This window comes from Mercenaria mercenaria, chromosome 4, assembly GCF_021730395.1.
Source record: "Mercenaria mercenaria strain notata chromosome 4, MADL_Memer_1, whole genome shotgun sequence".
NCBI lineage: Eukaryota > Metazoa > Mollusca > Bivalvia > Venerida > Veneridae > Mercenaria > Mercenaria mercenaria.
The window spans coordinates 1200421-1222654 of NC_069364.1; the positions used below are offsets into that span (position 1 = coordinate 1200421).

The 22234-nt window shown below is 36.3% G+C and overlaps 1 protein-coding gene across 2 annotated transcripts; it reads left to right on the forward strand.

Annotated features, from left to right (window-relative positions):
* Positions 1-2377: 2377 nt before the first annotated feature.
* On the forward strand, positions 2378-20411 carry LOC123552587 (uncharacterized). Of its 2 annotated transcripts, none has more exons than XM_053540100.1 (6): positions 2378-2520; positions 13480-13589; positions 14277-15018; positions 16139-16302; positions 17487-17713; positions 18166-20411. In XM_053540100.1, exons 1-6 carry the CDS (start codon positions 2457-2459, stop codon positions 18332-18334), a joined length of 1476 nt encoding a protein of 491 aa, XP_053396075.1. In that variant the 5' UTR covers positions 2378-2456; the 3' UTR covers positions 18335-20411. The 2 variants fall into 2 exon arrangements, with proteins under 2 accessions (XP_053396075.1, XP_053396076.1); XM_053540101.1 differs by lacking the exon at positions 2378-2520 and adding an exon at positions 12738-12956.
* The last annotated feature ends 1823 nt before the right edge of the window (positions 20412-22234 follow it).

Consider the following 22234-nt stretch of genomic DNA (forward strand, 5'->3'; position numbering starts at 1 on the left):
TCATTGTATAAAAAAATATGATAAGGATTGGTAAAAAAAAACACCCTATTTAGCAGATCATTTTAGTGTAAAACATCTAATTTTAAAGCAAATCTCAGTTTGTGTGTATAGTATTAAAGACAAATTCAGAAGTAGAACTTGGAAAATGTAATTCAGTGGCAAGAAATAAAAAAAAAAGGAATCAGATGGGGAAAAATATTTTTATAACATTTTATTTGCTCATGCCTTATTTGGAAATGGAAAAAAAATAGTTTATACCTTTACAGGTATGTCCCATAAATCAATATAGTTTTGCAGTATTATGTCTGAATTCCCAGACTTTTGATTTTGTACTTGATTTCTTTACAACACATACCAGGTGTTATATTGTCAATATGCATAGCTGTACAGGTATAGAATTAGGATTTTATGATACCAGGTAAGATTAATACCACCGGTAATATCTGTACCTGTTCTTGATCTATTGCATATTATAACAATATATCTTCCAAACAACACCTTAAAGAACTTGAACCCCTTATTAATACACGTGTTTGGCAAAGTGCACTTGGCCTGTTCCCACCACTGTTTTTTTCCCTGTATTTTTGTTTTGGATTGCACCATCCAGATAAAAATTAAACATCATTGCAAAGGGTTACAATGGTGGTTGACTGGGAACGTTTTGAATTTTAAGATACTTCTAATAGTGTCCATGTTATTTCCAAAAACATATTTTTTCCTGACTCGGGAATTATTTTTTTTTCCGAAAACGTATTTCCCCCCTGACTTATGAAAAGTAGAAGTGATTTTCAAAATTTACGGAACTTTTACAGGGAAATATATCGCTTATATGCTGTTAAACTAATGTACTAGAACTCTAAGTTTTAGAATATTGAACAAATAAAAAAATCAAAGCCTTTTCTGTGTCCAAAATAGCTGAAATGTCACATCAAAATCGTTTTTTACGATAAATTCAAAACTAATGTTATTTTGTAAATTTGAAAAAAGTTCCAAATTACCACAATTGAAGCTCTCTTAAATGACATATATTATGAATAGTATTGCCTTATATTAAAAGAGAAATGGACAAAAACCTTAATGTAAATTTCGGGGTTTTTTTTTTGTTAATTTTGCAAGTGTATAAATATTTTTACATTCCTGTTCAGAAGACGAAACAATCGCATAATTTTAAACAAATAAAGCAGAAACTGGATGGTCATTTGGTCAGTGTTGTTACCCGAGGGTAGGAAGTAAATCAATATTAGTCTACATCTGTTGTGGATTGATAATAGATAGGTGTGTTAATTATTGAAAACTTCGCAGATACAACAACAGATCAGATGGATACTGGTTATTAATTAAGGCTGTCTTTGTTAGAGTGACTTCCAGGGCAACTGCTGTTATTTGATGTATGCATCTTACATAATGGAATAGTAAAAACGGTTTAACACAGCCGGATATTATGGACTAACTACATCTCGATGCATACATGCTTAAAGGACTCTAGTTGAAGTACGTTTCTTTCTTATTTTTTCATTACTTACTTTTACATAACATAAATTGAACATTTTTACTGCCTTTCGCGGTTTCTAGTAATATCTGCAGATATGACCGGCTTTGGTCTTGGGACAAATTATGCAGGTCAGTTCACGTATCCATGTACATGTGCTGGAATAGGACCTTGATTTTTTTCCCAAAAAAAAGTCTAGGCGTTGATTTCTAAGTCCTTGGGATGTCCAAAATTTATTTTACACATGAAGTTGATGAAGGTTTTGCTCGTATTAGTATCTATTTTTTTTTTTTTTTTGTATTTCATTTAACCATATTTTATTGCTTATATATACATGCAAGTAGTTACAAAGAATTACAACAATACAAAAACAAATAGCCCGCCCGCTTAGCTCAGTAGGTAGAGCGTTGGTCTACGGATCGCATGGTCGTGAGTTCGATCCTCGGGCGGGGCGTATGTTCTCCGTGACTATTTGGTAAACGACATTGTGTCTGAAATCATTAGTCCTCCAGCTCTGATTCATATGGGGAAGTTGACAGCTACTTGCGGAGAACAGGTTTGTACTGGTACAGAATCCAGGAACACTGGTTAGGTTAACTGCCCGCCGTTACATGACTGAAATACTGTTGAAAAACGGCGTTAAACCCAAAATAAACAAACAAACAAAAGCAAATAGATTTTGCAACAAGTTCTATCAACATTACATTAAGCCCTTCCGAGTAGTGAAAATTACAGAAAAGAAAAATACAAGAATGGTGACACAGAATTATTTACATGTATATATGCAGTTAATAATTTAGATGTTGTTTGTCATTTAATCTTAGTCGTTTAATCTTTTTTGTATCTGTTTTCACAAAGAGTTACTCTTGACGGATTCATGCACACGCAACATGCATTTTTGTCAACATTTGCTGTACGATCAAATTTACGAGGAAGTTACATTGCGACAAGTTGACTAACATGCTGAATGCACCTGTTAGTGTTACTTTTCATGTCTGAGACATTAGTTCAAGCAAGGATTAATTCAGTAGGTAAGAGACCAGATATGTTTATTATTAAATTCTGTATCTAGCATTTAATGTTAGAACTGACATTTCACATGTCGGGTAAGTGTTCAGCACGAGAAAATAAAAATCTAAAAAGGTACAACTTTGAGTAAATACGCTACATACATTTACACATTTTATGTTAATACGTTATGTTATTTTAATTGCTCACGGCAGCCTTTACATAAGATCTGAAAACCTTCATTCTTATGCCATAGTTATGACAGTATGGTATGTTGATGAAACTGTAGAAGTTATTTGTTTTTAGGGGTTCACTCACGAAACGAAGCAACATTTTAAACCAACCAGCTTTTGTCGAAGAAGCCTTTAAGTTACATGGTTGGTTGGGCTATGTTCATTTATGTAAAAATTTTCAAATACCTTCTGAAGTTGGCAATTGCAGCAGAAAGACATCATACTGTCAAATGCGTCTGTCACGCTATTGAAATTTGATATAAAATAGAAGGAAAAAAGATCTGTAACTTGTGTCATACACATTAAAATACTATTTAAATAATACTCGCTTACTACTTTCAACATCTTATTTCAACTGCTGATTTTTTTTTTTTTTAATTTTCATGTTGATCAGGAGGCATGTCCCTTTAAGAGACGACCACCAGTTTCGTAACTGTAGGACCCCCAAATGTAAAAATGGTAACAAACGTAAAATAATTTTACCGTGTATAAAAACTTTCTACAAATGTAAAACCGCATTGTTACAAATGTAAAAACGTTGCTGGTGACATATGTAATAAAGAGCGTCACAAATGTTAAAACAAAATTTTGGTCACATATAAAATCAATTTCCTACAAATGTAAAACACAATTTTCGCAGTCACCTTGTGATTTCATCTATATGAAATAGTTTCGCCTTTTCTATCTAAAACAAAAACTATATAGCCGGAGTGGTCTACACGGTGATATGTGTAGTGTGTGTAGTAATGGACTTGTCCGTCCCTCAGTTTGTATGTTTCTTCTGCATAAAATATAGAAGACAATGCTCCTAGTACAGGTAAAGGAAGGGGAGGGGGGTAGCGGTAATAGATGTTTTTTCGGAAAACAGTTCCACAAGGACCATGCTTCTTCTTAGGCGTGAAATACAGCTTATGTTTACATTGACTCGATGTCATCATAGAAATGCTGTAAAACATGAACTGAGATGTATAAAATATTATAAAATGACACTGCACAACAATGCGCAACTCCTGATTTTAGTGTAAAAACATATTTTTGTCAGTGAAAAACATGAAAGAATGCTAAATAAAATAGTTATTCAGGTAAATAATTCATTCTATTATTTTCAAATTAGCGTTATTTATTGACACCGGACCTCTTTATATCAACTTATAATCCAAAGCTCAATTTTAAGAAAACCAGCACTCTCTCGTAAAGTAGCTTAACGAGGCTAAGTTGAATGTTCACGCAGGGTCGTGGGTTCGAGTCCCATACGGGGAACTTTTTTTACCCATTTTATAGTTAGTTTTTTCTTCTTCTGACAAAATGATCATTATATAATAGTAGACGGTAAGATCTATCGTTCAAACCATTAACTTGTCCTTTAACACATTGGTAAGGCTACTGAAACACATAAAGTTCGTTAAAATAACCCGATCGGGAAATGTGTCTAGCCTGTCAAAATGTACTGCAAGTAAGATACTTCTAACTTATCTCACTTTTTGGCAGAATTGTGGATTTAAAGGGGCCTAGCTGCCGTTTCGCAAATACAAAAGTGCGTACAGCTCACCAGAAAATTGACAGACATTTTCCCACTCCACCGCATGCCACAATTTCGTGCCACACAGCTCCACATTTCTACGTTCATAACCGGCACGTGCCGGAAAATAAACAGACAACATTCAATTCATGAAACACCTTCGAAGACAGGAATTAGCAGGGCTACGGGGTTTGGATGGGAGAAGGGGTGGGGGTCATACTGTTACACAAAGGTGCAACTTACAGCTCTTTTAAAACCTTGCTTGATTGTAGAATTCAGTTGGGCCCAGCTATGCCCCGGGTTTTTATGAAATCCGTACAACAAATGTTAAGCTTTCGTTTTAACTTTTTAACTTAACTATAAAAACTTAGAATGTATGCAAGCTCAAGTCTGGCTCATATTGGATCTTCATCTTTTCGGTTGTTTTCTTACATTAAGTTGTATGTCTAGATCAACTTATCTCCTGAACTACCAAAGTTTTTATTATCTTAAGGATGCTTTGTAATGTATGTATGTTACATAACTCTACAAATGTACTTTCCATTGAAGTGAATATATTAAAGAAAATAAATCGTGATTGAAATAGCTGGGAGAATAACGAAAATATCAAGAACGGGAATTAATACGTGTTGATAGAACACTACAAGACTCGGTCATAAAGTTCCCGGACTACTTTAGTTATATTAACATCGTTTCAAATTCAGACTTAATTTGATAATTGGTCTCATAGAGTAGATGATCCCTACTTTGGAGTCAGTAGTAGGTCACAGATCAATGTCACAGTGACCTTGAACAGTAAAATGGCTTCCGACCAATAACCAGGGAACCTTTAGGCATAGGTTCCTCAAACTTCGTAGGTAGATGCCCAATATTATTTTTGAGGTTACTCGGCCGCAGGTGGGCATATTAAAATCGCACTGTCCGTCCGTGTGCATGTGTGCATGCGTCCGTCCGTGTAAATTCTTGTCCGGGCTGTAACTCTGCCATCCATAAAGGGATTTTGCAAAACTTGTCATAAATGTTCACCATAATGAGACGACGTGTCAAGCGCAAGACCCAGACCTCTAGCTCCAAGGTCAAGGTTATACTTAAAAAACAAAGGTTAACAGGGTCTGTTTTGTGTCCGCTTCATAACTCTGCCATCGATGTTTTTTTTTCTCAAAACTAGTTTAGTTCTCACTGTTTAGTAATTGAAAACACTTGAATATACATACTTTGTCGGCTTGTATACTGTAAAGGAATGTACATAACGTGCAAGAACATACCAGAATAAAATTAAATACAATCGGAACTTGTACGCGGACTAACAGACAAATGGTAATTTCCATACTTTTTAGCTCGACTATACGAAGTATAAGGAGAGCTATCCTACTCGCCCCAGCGTCGGCGTCGGCGTCGGCGTCTTTCCGCGTCCCCACCTTGGTTAAAGTTTTGGTGCACTTTCTCTTTTTTCAACTTATCTCTGTAATTACTTGATGGATTTGATTCAAACTTGAAATACTTATTCCTCATCATCATCCACATCATCTGACATAAGGGCCATAACTCTGGCTCCAATATTTCATGAATTATCCCCCCATTTCACTTAGATTTTCAGGTTAAAGTTTTGATGCACTTTCACTCTATCTCTGTTATTACTGAATGGATTTGATTCAAACTTAAAATAGTTGTTCAACATCATCACCCACATCATATGACACAAGGTGCATAACTCTGGCACCATTTTTTAATGAATTATTCCCCCTTTTTACTTATAATTTCAGGTTAAAGTTTTGGTGCACTTTCACTCTACCTCTGTTATTACTGAATGGATTTGATTCAAACTTAAAATAGTTGTTCAGCATCATCACCCACATCATATGACACAAGATGCATAACTCTGGCACAATTTTTCATGAATTATTCCCCTTTTTACTTAGAATTTCAGGTTAAAGTTTTATGCAGTTTCACTCTATCTCTGTTATTACTGAATGGATCTGATTCAAACTTAAACAATAGTTCAACATCATTACCCTTATCATATGACACAAGGTGCATAACTCTGGGACCAATTTTTCATGAATTATTTCCCCTTTTTTACTTAGAATTTTAGGTTAAAGTTTTGATGCACTTTCACTCTGTCTCTGTTATTACTGAATGGATTTAATTCAAACTTAAAATAGTTGTTCAACATCATCACCCACACCATATGACGCAAGGTGCATAACTCTGGCACCAATTTTTCATGAATTATTTCCCCTTTCTACTTAAAATTTTAGGTTAACGTTTTGATGCTTTTTCACTCTGTCCCTGTTATTACTGAATGGATTTGATTCAAACTTAAACTTGTTGTTCAACATCATCACCCACACTATATGACACAAGCTGCATAACTCTGGCACGAATATTTAATGAATTATGCCACTTTTTGCTTAGGATATACTTATATAGTGTTTTGATACATTTTATCTTTACCTCTCTTATTACTTTAAGTTGATATTTTTGACATAGACTCAGGCTATTGTGCAATATCTTCATCCACAATTGGAGTCATTAAACACTCCAGTGACAGCTCTAGTTTCCTCAGATGTGCCCAGTTTCACTATCCAGCATCGAAATAGTCGAGCGCGCTGTCTCCTGTGACAGCTCTTGTTTAGGAAGTAGCATCCCATTTTCCATTTTCGAACTTTAAAATTTGAAAGACGAAGTCGAAATATAATTTTTATCCATAACTACTGAAACTTTGAAGCGGGTAACGTATGCATTTTGTTGCGCGAACTTCTTCAAATTTCAAGGGATTACAATAAAATAGTTAACATGAAGTGTAGATGTGCAACACATATTTTGACGCATTTCTGTCAAGATGTTGCAGAGTTATGTCCCCTTGATCTAAGAATGTGCTCCCCAAAAAATTATGTGTGTTTCGTGTCAGAATAAAAAAACTTTGAATGTTTTGCGATAATAAAAAACATATATCACTGTATGGAACACTCCGGCTATAAAGGCGTAACTATTTTATACAGGTGAAATCACCGGGCGACTGTGAAAATTGTGTTTTACATTTTTTGATTTTACATATATGACCAAAATTTTGTTTTTACATTTGTGACGCTTTTTTTTATTACATAATGTCACCAGCAACGTTTTTACATTTTTAACAACTTGATTTTACATTTGTAGAAAGTTTCTACATATACGATAAAATTATTTAACGTTTTTACCATTTTTACTTTGTGACCTTTTTTACATTTGGAGGTCCTACAGTTACCATTACGCTTCTGTGATTATACAAATAATGATTTACAATGTATTGTCATGTTAAAGAATTGAATCATACAAAGCAAACTTTGCTTTTTCCGATTTTATATTTACATAATCAAGTGCATGTAAACACTGGTTGTTTGTGTCATTTTTTTATTTGTACTATAACAATACTGTACAACCTCGGTTAACAACAACCCTTGAGAGCAAGTACCTTTTTACACAGGCCATTTTTTTCGTTAATTAACCTTTCTACAATAACAACCTTTATTATATATTATTATATACCTATATAAATTCTTTCAAAAATACAGCTTGCATTTCACTAGGAAATACAAACAGGCCGAAAAAAAATCCCGTATTGTACCTACCAAATTCCCATATTGTACCCTCCGTATTGTATGTGGCCGGACTACTTTCATTAATATACATGAGCTGACATAGTTATATAAATAGCGCACACAAAAACATCACTCATTTCATTCGTTCGATTACAAATTAACAAACACAAAGATGGAGGTATATAATAAAAGGGTCTTTAGTTTAAACATATTTATTCCCAAGAGTACATAACATAGATTTGTATATTTACAACAACAAGCTAACATGATACTAAGGAAAGGATAAGAATGAAAGACATGTCTTATAGAATTCTTCTCCTTAGGCGGACAATAAAGTTTGTATGTAAACACAAAAGAGCAGTATATCATATTATACTCGTAGTGGGAATAGGTCGTGATACAAGTATCTGTATAGTGTAAAATGATAATGATAATTAAAAATAGAAAATAGAACAACGTTAAGTACTAAAGACTAAAGTAATCAGAAAGAGGAAAGGCAGAGAAAGGTAGGGGGGTATTGTCTCGGAATGAAAGGAAAGGCATCACGAAAATCTCATACTCTCAGATATGTAATTCTGAACATGCGTGAATATTATAGTATTATCCTGGTCTGAAAGGAATGGGTTTCCAAAGAGCAATGTGTTGAGATCAATCTCATAGTTTTGTAGATTAAGTAGTAAGACGTTACGGCAAGCACTGTATAATCTACATTCGAAAAGGAAATGGAAGTTTGATTCAATTTTTCCACACGTGCATAAAGGAGACGGAGAAATGTTTTTCATAAAGAGGTGATGGTTGAGGGAACTGCATTTAGTGCGAAGTCGTGTGTGAAGAATTTGGAGTTTTCTGCTACCAACGTAATAATACTGTGGCGTTTTCGTTTTGTTCTTGTAAATTTGACTTTTAAAGGCTGACAAGGTTGAGCAGTTGCGAACGTCTGCTGGTAGTTGGTTCCAATCACGAATGACTGAAGGTAAAAAGGAGTTGTAAAATAAAGCAGATTTGGCATGTATATTATGTATGTCATCAGAGTTTCTTAGTGAGTATCTTGGGTTACCAGCGTCGGGAATCAAAGATGAGAGATAATCGGGTGTTTGATTTGCCTGCATTTTAAAGAATATAACGAGTTTGTGCTTATATCTTCTTTCCGATAGGGGTTCCCAATTGATTTCCTGGTGTAGATTTTCCAAAGAGATGAGTTTTGTGGTCCCAGAAGCAATACGTGCACACTCGTTTTGAAAAAAGGGTCTTTACAACAGTAGCTAGATCTGGGATTTTGTATACGGCTCGAGTGGATTTTGCAAGGACGGATCGCACTAGGCGCATGCGCGCTTCGTGACATCGGATCTGGCAAAATCAGCTCGAGCCGAATACAGCATCCCAGATCGAGCTACTGTTTCAATAACCCTATTGTATACAACAACCTCAATACAATGACAATACAAGTCAAATGGTTTATCGCGGCCAGAAATTTGTACAAACCGGACAGAAGTTGCGAAATTGTCATTTGTGCAGGATAGAAGCGTTTACCATAATGTCCAGTACTGGACAGGTATAGTGACCATGCACGGACACAGCCAATTTTCTCAGAGGGGGTCAGATCCCCTGCCCCCCCCCCACCCCCCCTGGAAATTTTGAAATTTAGCACTTCATTTTTTGCATTCTGGGACAGTTTTATGGACTAACCTGTTAAATTTGGGAAAATGATAAAATCAAGCTTTCTTGAAGGTAAAATTCTTAGTTTCTTTTAGATAAATAATATGAATTATGTCTGTGTCGTATGTAGCAGCAACCGCATATACTTTACATGCAGTCCTAATGTTGCCTTTTTCGAAATTTTTTTTCTTTCCTTCTTGTCTTCTTTCCTTTTTTAAAGATTTTCCAGAAGGGGTCCGGACCCCCGGTCCCCCCCCCTCTGGATCCGCGCATGGTGACATATTATGCTTTCTGTTTATGCAGGTAAACTTGTGTTTGGTTAAATTTCAACAGAGCACAATTGTCTGAACAGTGTACAAACTCATTACTGTTTTTTCAGGCAAGGGTGGAAAAAAAGTGGTAGACAATGAAAGCAGTAACATTTTTATTAAAAAAAAATGATACAAACATTTCCAACATCTTTGGACGGTTCAAAAGTCCCATGTTAAACATACGATAAAGCCCGAAACGCGTGAAAATGTTCCGAATGTAAATCGGGTGAAGTAAGCGCTCTATGTATAGAATTAGATTATGCGTCTAGATTGATTAAACTGGGCGAGTCTACTTACTTATTACTTGAGGATGAAAAAAACGTGTTTTTAAATGTTGCTCTTAAACAAGGGTGGCGGTTGAACTACTAAAAGTACAACAACAGTTAATTCACAACAAATCGTACGATATGTTTTATAATCAGTAGAAGCTAGTCGTATTTACGCTTATGAGACCTGTTTCACCCACAAGTAAAGAATTCACAGGTCCATCATGAAATATTTTCCCCAGCGCGCATATACTTGTCCTATTCAATATGGCCGCGATCAACAATGTTTACAACGCAACCTGTGTAAACAAGCTCATTTTAGACTTCTTTGCTACTATGAAATTGCTTCAGCCACATTTGGCGATGTCAAAGCACATCTGAACATTCTTATATAGCATTTAAACTAAAAGAAACTTTCATTTAAACTTCAAATCTAATATATTTATATACATGAAATGCTCGATAATGAAAACATACCCGTGCAATAACACGCCCGTGCAAATATATAAAACATAATTATATTGTTAATATACATTTACATTTTTAGCTCGACTGTTCAAAGAATACTTGGCTATTAGGCATATAGCTTTGAAACTTATTTTTCTTTTTCTAGGTCAATTACCAACCTCACTGGGTCAAGTCCCATAATTCTGACATGTATGTTGGTCAAATAATGGCCCCTTTGGACTTGGTAAAAGTTTTGCATGCAAGTTACTGTCTCCAAAGCAAGTAACCGCGCCATGAGAAAACCAACATAGTGGGTTTGCGACCAGCATGGATCCAGACCAGCCTGCGCATCCATGCCGTCTGGTCAGGATCCATGCTGTTCGCTAACAGTTTCTCTAATTCCAATAGGCTTTGAAAGCGAACAGCATGGATCCTGACCAGACTGCGCGGATGCGCAGGCTGGTCTGGATCCATGCTGGTCGCAAACCCACTATGTTGGTTTTCTCATGGCACGGCTCAAATGCAGATATTGAATAGAAACTTCATATATGTCTTCGCGGTTATAAAACTAGATTATCTCATCAGTTCCTATAACTCTGGCATGCATTTTGACCAAATTATATCTCCTTTTGAACTTAAAACTTCTAGATAAAGTTTTGCTTGCAAGCTACTATCTCCAAATCTAATGCAGATACTGTATTGAAACTCTGTAAATATTTATACATTTGGGGTAATATTCCAGCTTCTGGGACAATAATTCGAGTAGTCGAGCATTAGCTGTATTACGGTCAGGTCTTTTGTCTTACCTGTCTCTGTTATTTTTCTTAACGTCATCCGTTTTTCGTACCAAGTAATCAAGACCTTGGCATCGTTTATCGTCTGATTTATCAAGGGTCAGAGTTTAGATTCGCGGGTGGTAGCCTGAGTGGTTAAATATATATATTTAAGTATATAAACGGTTGTCCTATATATATTCATTCTAACGTGCTCATGACAACAGGATGATATAAGTAATGCTGTATTTTATTCATCAGTGTAGTGATGAATTGGAAGTCATGTGACAGTTTGACGTCATAATTGACGTCATAAAATTTCTCGCACCAGCCCGCGCGTCAATTATTGTTTATTGCAGAATATACAACGCTTGAATTCCTATAAAAACACCGATGTAACTCATTGCAGACTTGGAGCGGTCTTCTGCGCATGCCCGAAAGTGATTGTCAATTGTAGCGCACGGCAAAAATATGCATATTTTTGCATGTCCGCATGCATTTAGTGTACAATATGCATAAAATACTGACTAAAGGTTAGGGTTAGTATCACCATGGTTACAAGATATATACATTTATGATATTTTCGTTCAAATTTAGTTAATCCGGTATGTACCGGAGTCTGTAATTTATACCGGCGCTCCAAGTCTGCATTGAGTCACAGTCTAAAAACACTGCATTGTCAATTCCTGTCCTCTATATAAATAGTCCGGAGAAAAATAATATTTACCAACTTGACACGGCGCCAGCGGATCTCAGTGAAGCAGGCAGTCAAGAAAAGTGCACCATCTGCTTAACCTAATTGTAACAATATTTTCATAACCACCGAAGCAAACGAAATAATATATCAATCAGCGTCATTCGCTGGTAAATGAAATTTCGTGCATGGCGATATACCACTGCTTCGAAAAGAAAAGAAATATTGCTATCTAATAGAATTTTCGGAGTTTTTAAATGAAAAAGAAAAGTGAATACATTTGAGAAACGTCACTTGAGGATCCTTATTTAAATTCTTGGTAGCACGATCTACAGAGCGCTTGTCAAAATTGAACACCGCCTCCGGTTCGTTAAGACCACTGTCTTTGCCAGATTACCAAAAAAGCACAAAAAAAAAAAAAACAAACTAATTTTCCGATAAATATATAAACATAAAATTAGCTATTTATATCGGTATTATAGGTAAAATGCATGTGGAAACTTTTATATAATATTTCACAGCAATTTGTAAGAGAAACAAAACATGTTAATCCGTGTCTTAATCTCAAGTTGACTTATAAAGAATAAATCGACCCCACCCCTACCCCCGCATTGTATAAGACTACAAAAGCCTGACGTATAGGGTATTTATTGGTCATTTTAGCACCTGTAATCCCCTATCAAGGTTTGGTCATTTTATGCTTGGTTGGTCTGCACAATTTTGCACTTTGAAGAACGCCTGAAGGTATGACAGGTTAATATTTGGTCATTGAGATCATATTAAGCGGTCAGTTTTGGACGCTTTTATTTTATTTTAAGTCAACTAAAACCTATCCTGGTTTCACCTGTTATTTCTTTGCGAGTTTCGAATTTCTTAGAGTGGTATGGAGAAAAAAATGAAATAAAGAAATGGATATTAAAACATACGAGATTAATTGAAGGACTATGACTTGAGAAATACAATGAAGAAGTGCGTAGAGGTATGTTTTCATTAGAATCCTAGGTTATGAAATTACAGAATCAGCGTTTCATATCATAGAACGATAAATAAGATTTTCACTATAGGGATAGTGAAAATATATTTGAAACACATGCTAAATTATGGTCTAATTCTCTGGCTCTGGTGCCGCATTTGTAAAATTCTGTTATTTCAAACTTGGGACATTTCAATTCGAGAAAAGAATATGTTTTACAATAATTAACTCCTTTAACGGAATATCATTGGCATTGCCAGCAATCGCTCTTTATATGTTAAAAAAATCCACAACTATAGTACATACATCTGTTTTGTTCAGAAACCAGAAGGTGTCTCATATGTATTTGTTATTACATTATCCATGTTAATGATATAGAAATAATAAATATTTTCCAGAACGTATGATGTGTAGGCAAGTTTTTTGATAGTCAAATAAATGAGTCCGATAAATAGATAAAACTGTTCTTTATATGATGAAGAAAGCGTAGTCTAGCCTGAATATTAGTAACAAGGTCAGTATTTTTCAGGTATGAGGATTTCATTTCGAAAGTTGACGGAGAGGATAATCTTGCTCGTGTTCAGCACGTGCGTGGTTTGCCTCCTCCTGCAGAACAGTATGTTACAGCAGTCATACACGGTAAGTTAACTGTTAGACAATGTGTCCTCGCTTTATATACAGTCGCAAAGGTATAATTTATTTGTTTGTTTTTTTTTTTGTTGGGTTTAACGTCACACCAACACAATTATAGGTTAAATAGTGACTTTCCGGCTTTTGATGGTGGAGGGGAAAAAAACAAGATGCCCCTCCAAGTATCATTTCATCGCGGACGGGTACCTAGGTAAAGGCACCGACCAGCTTGATGGCTTCCTCACATGAAGAATTCAACGTATCGAACGAGGCTCGCACCCACATCGATGGGGGAAGGAGTGACTAAAAGTCAGGGATCTTGATCACTCGGCCACGGAGGCCCCAGTACAAGTTATCATTATCTGTAAAATTGTTTGGCACTGTATGTTTTCTATTTGCTACCGAGAAAACTCACTGAAAAAAAACGTAATCCATATTTTAAAGAATATATTGCCAAGCACCCGTTTTGTGATGCTTTCTTTTGTAACAAAAACGTTTAATGTCTATTTGTGTTTAAGTTTATGTGGTGTACCAAAACGTTGGTGGGTAAAAATGAATATCCCGAAATGATCAGCGCAACATTTTCCCATGTATGTTACTGTTATCATTAAAAGTATTTTAAATGTTGCGGGAAGTGAAAAACAAACTAGTATGCATAAAACAGTTGCTTTTTTTTCATTTCATCATATTTTTCAGGGCTATTTGATAATTCATCAAACCAGTGGCGGTTCTTTTGCTGTGAGATCGAGAAAATATTTAGAATCAGACCATGCAATAACAAGATCACAAGATGATGTTAATAAACATAATGATACTGGAAACAGCTTGACAACCACCGCTACCCCATACCATGACACTTTGCTGCAGTGGCGCCAATATCAGAAAGAGGCTCTGGCAGTGTTTATATTGAGCGCCATTGGTTCAAATTTTACGTCACAACGAGGCTATAAAAGAGAAATCAAATTAAATGGTTGGGAGGGAATGAAACATAGGAACATGAAGATTAAGTGCTGTGTATTGTGGAATTCAAATAAATTTACATATTTTTCGGCTCCAGAGAAAATTTACTGGAAGAAAAGCAGACTTCCGGCTACACAATTTACATGTCCGATTAGAGGGCCATTAATAGATGTAAGAGGGGTAACGCTGGAATTTAGTAAGAAAAAATGTCCAAGAGACGAATCTGTGTATATCAAACCATTTCTACCCAAGGAACAACCGAAACACTCGTTTGCAATTTGTGTTAAAATAGTCTATGGTAACATTGATATGAAGCTACTAGTTGATTGGATGGAATTCTACCGGGAAATGAAGGTGGATCAGGTGTTTATGTTTACATATAATCTGACAAACAATATAGAAACTGTGTTGCAACATTATATAAATACTGGTTTCCTAGACAGAAGGCATTTTGATTTTCCATGGAAAAAAGATGGACGTAAGTATGGAAAATTTGGATCTATTCATCTCAGTTGTAGGATCTGTTTCACTTCGTCACATATTCTGAACGTTCCGGTCTACTTTACTTCCACGTATTCACTTCCCCGCCTATTTTGAATGTTTGGATCCATTTCACTTCCCTGCCTATTTTGAATGTTTGGATCTATTTCACTTCCCCGCCTATCTTAAATGTTTGTATCTGTTTCACTCCCCCGCCTATTCCAAATGTTAGGATGATCTATTTTAATTCCTCGCCTATTATGAATGTTTGAATCTATTTCACTTCCTCAACTACCCTGAAACGTTCGGGTATATTCCATTTATGACCTATACTTATTGTTTGAAAATGTTATTCGACTTTATGACCTGTTCTGATTACTCGGATTTACTAGCATTCTATTTCTTGCTTATTCTGATATGTGGATCTGTTCAGTTTCCTGACCTTTTCTGATATGTAGATTTGTTCAGTTTCCTGACCTATTCTGATATGTAGATCTGTTCAGTTTCCTGACCTTTTCTGATATGTAGATCTGTTCAGTTTCCTGACCTTTTCTGATATGTAGATCTGTTCAGTTTCCTGACCTTTTCTGATATGTAGATCTGTTCAGTTTCCTGACCTTTTCTGATATGTAGATTTGTTCAGTTTCCTGGCCTTTTCTGATATGTAGATTTGTTCAGTTTCCTGACCTATTCTGATATGTAGATCTGTTCAGTTTCCTGACCTTTTCTGATATGTAGATCTGTTCAGTTTCCTGACCTTTTCTGATATGTAGATTTGTTCAGTTTCCTGGCCTTTTCTGATATGTAGATTTGTTCAGTTTCCTGACCTATTCTGATATGTGGATCAGTTCAAGTTATATATTGACCTATTCTGATATGTGGGTCTATTTAATTTCCTAACCTATTCTGACATGCTGATATATTAAGTTTCCTGACCTATTGAATTCTGATATATGTGGATCTATTCATTTTCCTAATAATGTAAAAAATAACACCCTGATGTATTCTGAACGTTCTTTTCATCGTTTAACAACATAGCATCAGTGCTATTCTGTCGCAGCAGCGGTTAGTTGTAATGTCTTTCTTCTAAATACTTGCATTTGTTTTTTTATTGACAGTTATGAAACGAGAGGTAGGGGTGAAGTCGCCAAACGTTTGGCAGGATGAGCAGGTTGTTGTGTTCGATTGTTACCAGCGTCTCCATGGTTATACGTATATCGCCATTGTTGACCTTGACGAGTTTCTGTTACCAAGGAGACACAAAGATATAAAAAGCATGATGGTCTGTGAACTTTTGATTTAATTTGTCTATGTCAATAATTAAATTGTGTGTGTAAGGCCTATAGTTTGCTATGATGAAAAAAAATGTTTTGTCGAGCTTCGCTTCCATATGCTAGATTAATTCAAGTCTTTTCTTAGGCCTACTTTTAAACTGCACTATATATATCATACATTTCACTTAAAGCGTTTTTAGCTCATCTGATTTTTAAAAAAAAAAAATGATGAGTTATTGTCATCACTTGATCGGCGTCGGTGTCGGCGTCGGCGTCGGCGTTGCCTGGTTAAGTTTTATGTTTAGGTCAGCTTTTCTCCTAAACTATCAAAGCTATTACTTTGAAACTTGCAACACTTGTTTACCATCAATAGCTGACTCTGTACAGCAAGAAACATAACCCCATCATTGCTTTTTGCAAGAATTATGGCTCCTTTTGGACTTAGAAAATATCAGATTTCTTGGTTAATTTTTATGTTTAGGTCAACTTTACTCCTACACTATCAGAGCTATTGCTTTGAAACTTGCAACAGTTGTTCACCATCATAAGCTGACCCTGTACATTAAGAAACATACCTCTGTCCTGCTTTTTGCAAGAATTATGGCCCCTTTTGGACTTAGAAAATCAGATTTCTTGGTTAAGTTTTATGTTTAGATCAGCTTTTAAAACTTGCAACACTTGTTCACCATCATAAGCTGACCCTGTACAGCAAGAAACATAACTCTGTCCTGCTTTTTGCAAGAATTATGGCCCCTTTTGGACTTAGAAAATATCAGATTTATTGCCAAGTTTTATGTTTAGGTAAACTTTTCTCCTAAACTATCAAAGCTATTGCTTTGAAACTTGCAACTGTTGTTCACCATCATAAGCTGACTCTGTACATCAAGAAACATAACTGATGATAACTCCATCCTGCTTTTTGCAAGAATGATGGCCCTTTTTGGACTTAGAAAATCATGGGTAGGACAATTTTTCTATTATACAAAAAAATCAGATGAGCGTCAGCACCCGCAAGGCGGTGCTCTTGTTTTAAACAAGAAGAGTGACCGCAAGGCGGTGCTCTTAGTTTAAACAAGAAGAGTGAGTGTGTAGCAGATGATATTTTTACGGGGTTTACATAAATTAGGCCGATAACTAAACCTTTTTGATGCTTTGTCTGTCTTCCTCACGTTTTCTTTCATTTTCGTTTCAGGGAAATTTAACTGAACAATTTCCTAAAGCTGCCGGATTTACATTTAAAAGTTTTATTTTCGCAAAAGACTGGAACAAAACAGTTACCACAAGTGGTTCTGATATTGTGCAGTATTTACGAAGAACACCGGCGCTCTATACGAGACAGAAAAATGTCCATATACCTGGCCGGATCCGACCAGACAGCATCGACACACACGAGTTCGAGCCTTTAGAGGGTTACGAAAGGTTAGTACTTTCAAAATATCTTATTTACCAAAATGTACTTGATGTATCTTTACGCTGAACTTTACTATGCCGGTAGATCACCTATTAGAGCGTAAAGATTTTAATATATTCTTCTTTGTTTTTAGGAAGTTACCTTTTATATGAATGTTTTGAAGCACAGACTTGCTGTAGCTACCGGTCACGTATGTAGCCAGTCGTCAAAGGATGTGCAGACATATAATTGAAGGGTTATAGGGTATATCCCGTCCCTTCCCCGGAAAGAATGAACTACAAGGACGGATATGAAGCTTTTTAACATATGATTGGAGATAAAATCTGATTATGAATGTGTGCCAGTCACGTACACACCCGTCTGTTTTTTTACATAAAAGATAGCTATAAGCCATAGGCAGCACCGGATAATGTTTCAGTTCTGGTAAATGAAAACAATAGTATATCTATTTTTCTTTCAGAGTTACTGTATCGGAGACTACGGCGGCCATTAATCATTATCGCACGTGCTACTCTGACTTCCAGAGACTGTGCAAAAACAAGAAGAAACGAATTTTTGACAAAACGATATTAAAAGTGGTTGAAAAAATTAACAATAGAACGTTATGGATAAATGATTTTAAAAAGTAGCATTTTATACGCTAGGGAAGATTTTCCGTACAACCTTGAGTCCTTACCTGTATGATAAGATTTGGAAAGAAGTAGCGTCGTAAGACTGAAGATAATTTCACAACGCGGACGTCTGTCCAAGTTCCAGGTAGATGGCAATCGTAAGTAATAAGGACACTATAAAGTACACAGAACGTAACTGGGATGTTATAAAAGAAGGCAGATATGGTCATCGTGGAAACGGCAAGAAAAAACCAACACTCCATCCTGTTACTACATCTTTTCTGGAAGGCTTCAAGATCTGACGTAACTTTTCTCAAAGCTTCATCATTGTTTACACATAGTACGATTTGTTGCCCTAACTCTTAGTACTACAAATGAAATTCTGTTTTTTTCTCTCAGGTATCATATTGTATTCAGTAAGCTTCAGTCACTATTATATTGTGACGATTGCGACGGATATTTACCGGTCAATAGTGCCACGTCATTCAAGCGATCATTAGGTACCTTTCGAAGATATCTTGGGGCACTTTCGGCCGATAGTTGCTGTGCTGATCAGTGATGTCACGCGATGCTTGCAGGAAGTTCTTACAAATGGTACTTGCAGTTGCTAATTATCAGCAAGCGCAGTCGCTAGTTATCAATCAATGATGTCAAATGATACTTGCAGTCGCTTGTTGCCGATCAGTTATGTAAAATGATTCTTGCAGTCGATAAATACCGATCAGAAGTGTCAAATGCTATTTGCAGTCTAGTTATCAATCAGTTATGTCAGTTGATACTAACAATCGCAAGTGACCAATCAGTTATGTTACATGTTGCTAACAGTCGCTAGTTGCTGATCAGTTATTTCAAGTCACTAGTTACCGATCAGTGATGTCAAATGATACTTGCAGCCAATTGATACTTGCAGTCGCTAGTTACCGATCAGTGATGTCAAATGATTACTTTCAGCCAATTGATACTTGCAGTCGCTAATAACCAATCAATGATGTCAAATGATAATTGCAGTCGCTAACTACCGATCAGTGAAGTCAAATGGTACTTGCAGTCGCTAACTAGCGATCAGTGATGTCAAATGATACTTGCAGCCGCTAACTACAGATCAGTGAAGTCAACTTGCAGCCGCTAGTTGCCGATCAGTGATGTCACATGATACCTGCAGTCGCTAGTTGCCGATCAGTGAAGTCAAATGATACTTGCAGTCGCAAACTACCGATCAGTGAAGTCAAATGATACTTGCAGTCGCTAGTTGCCGATCAGTGATGTCAAATGATACATGCAGTCGCTAACTACCGATCAGTGAAGTCAAATGATACTTGCAGTCGCTAACTACCGATCAGTGTAGTCAAATGATACTTGCAGTCGCTAGTTACCAATCAGTGATATCAAACGATACTTGCAATCGCTAACTACCGATCAGTGAAGTCAAATGATACTTGCAGTCGCTAACTACCGATCAGTGATGTCACGTGATACTTGCAGTCGCTAGTTACCGATCAGTGAAGTCAAATGATACTTGCAGCCGCTAGTTACCGATCAGTGATGTCAAATGATACTTGCAGCCGCTAGTTACCGATCAGTGAAGTCAAATGATACTTGCAGTCGCTAACTACCAATCAGTGTAGTCAAATGATACTTGCAGTCGCTAGTTACCGATCATCGATGTCAGATAATACATGCATCCGCTAGTAACAGACCATAAAGGCAGTCAGTACTTACCGACTTATGAAATCACAACGGATATTTACCAATTAAATCGCGATTGGCTTTCACCGATTTATGATGTCACGCGACAATTATGATCTATATTTACCGATGTCATGTGACAATTTCAATCGGTATTTACGATTAGGGATGTCACTTGATGCTTTCGGTCGATGACATCTCTTGATATTTGCGATTGATAATTTTAAACTATTAGGTAACGTACAAGTTTCGTGAATCTTACAACTTCTACTTACTGACCAGTTAGCTCTTAAACTTTTGTTACTGACTATTGATGTCATTTCAACTCGTTGAATCGGTGTTTTAATAAATCAATGATTTTGCTCATTTTATGATGTACGTAAGGAATAATACAATGAGATATATGTTATGTGTTTATTTTCTTATACATCCGAAGGACAGCAAAAGCCAAAAGAGACCTTCAGACTGGAAACAGTTTCAGATCAACAATTGGGGAATGTTTGGGCCTATATGGTCAAACTTCATAGAATGATTGCCTGTGGTCAGTAGATAACCCCCATATTCTTTTTTGGTTGGGTCAGTAAGTCAAAGGTCAATGTGACATTGAGAATGTTTCGTAGCATTTGCCGGAGAATGTTTGTGCATATTGTCATCATTCTTCATAGCATTATAGGGGTCCTCCATGGCCGAGTGGTTAAGGTCGCTGACTTCAGATCACTTCCCCTCGTCGGTGTGGGTTCGAGCCTCACTCTGTGCGTTGAATTGTTCATGTGAGGAAGTCATCCAGCTGGCATACGGAAGGTCGGTGGTTCTACCCAGGTGACCGCTCGTGATGAATTGGTGCACGGAGGGGCACATGGAGTCTTCCTCCACCATCAAAGCTAGAAAGTCGTCATATGACCTATAATTGTGTCGGTGCGACGTTAAACCCAAGAAAATAAATAAATGAATCATAGCATTATCGTCAATAGTCAGTAGATGGCCCTGGTTGGTTTTGGGTTTAGGACAATGATCGCCAGACTAAAAACGGGTTATTTGAGTGTTTTTATTATCAAATCTTATGCTCAGTAAACCACCCATGTCAAGGTGACAGCATAATCAAGCCCTTTTAGTAACGCAACCAGTTACACCCGACATGCCATCATCTAGATTATTCAAGACATATTATATCAACAAACTATTTCACAAACATATCATGTATTTCGAAGGAAAGTTTTAATGATCCCAATTCAGCCGATGAAACAAGAAAATGTTATACCGACATCCTTTGGAACATTTTTAAACAAACACTGTTGGTTAATACACGGTCCTCCACAAGTTAAGGAGCACAATGCTGATACACTCTACCATCATACAGTCATATATATTGTATAATTCATGAAGATATGATATGTCAAAAAAAAATGCTCGGAAGTCTATTATTGTTGAAGATTAATTTATTTTTTATTTTTCAAAGATTAATTTCTGTATTTTTTAAGATTTGGGATTCTCATTTTTGAATTGGTGAGAAAATCTACCATATAAAAGGGAAGTAATTTACAATAACATTATGAAAGGTACACCTGACGTAACGGGTTATTTCAAACTACATAATCAGTACATACCATTGAAAATTTAAGGCTCATTCTCTGTTTATAATGTGGCTGCTATAGTTTTCTTACGGATATAAAGTATATTTTTTTGGTTAAATCTTACTTTGGATAATTGTTTTATGAAATACGTCAAAGGTCTGAATATTTGGTTCAATAATTAGGAATTATGTCTCCCCAAAGAGACATATTGTTTTTGCCCTGTCCGTCCGTCCGTCCGTCCTTCCGTCCGTCCGTCCGTCACACTTCATTTCCGAGCAATAACTGGAGAACCATTTGACCTAGAACCTTCAAACTTCATAGGGTTGTAGGGCTGCTGGAGTAGACGACCTCTATTGTTTTTGGGGTCACTCCGTCAAAGGTCAAGGTCACAGGGGCCTGAACATTGAAAACCATTTCCGATCAATAATTAGAGAACCACTTGACCCAGAATGTTGAAACTTCATAGGATGATTGATCATGAAGAGTAGATGACCTCTATTGATTTTGGGGTCACTTTGTCAAAGGTCAAGGTCACAGGGGCCTGAACATTGAAAACCATTTCCGATTAATAACTAGAGAACCACTTGACCCAGAATGTTGAAACTTCATAGAATGATTGATCATGAAGAGTAGATGACCCCTATTGATTTTGGGGTCACTT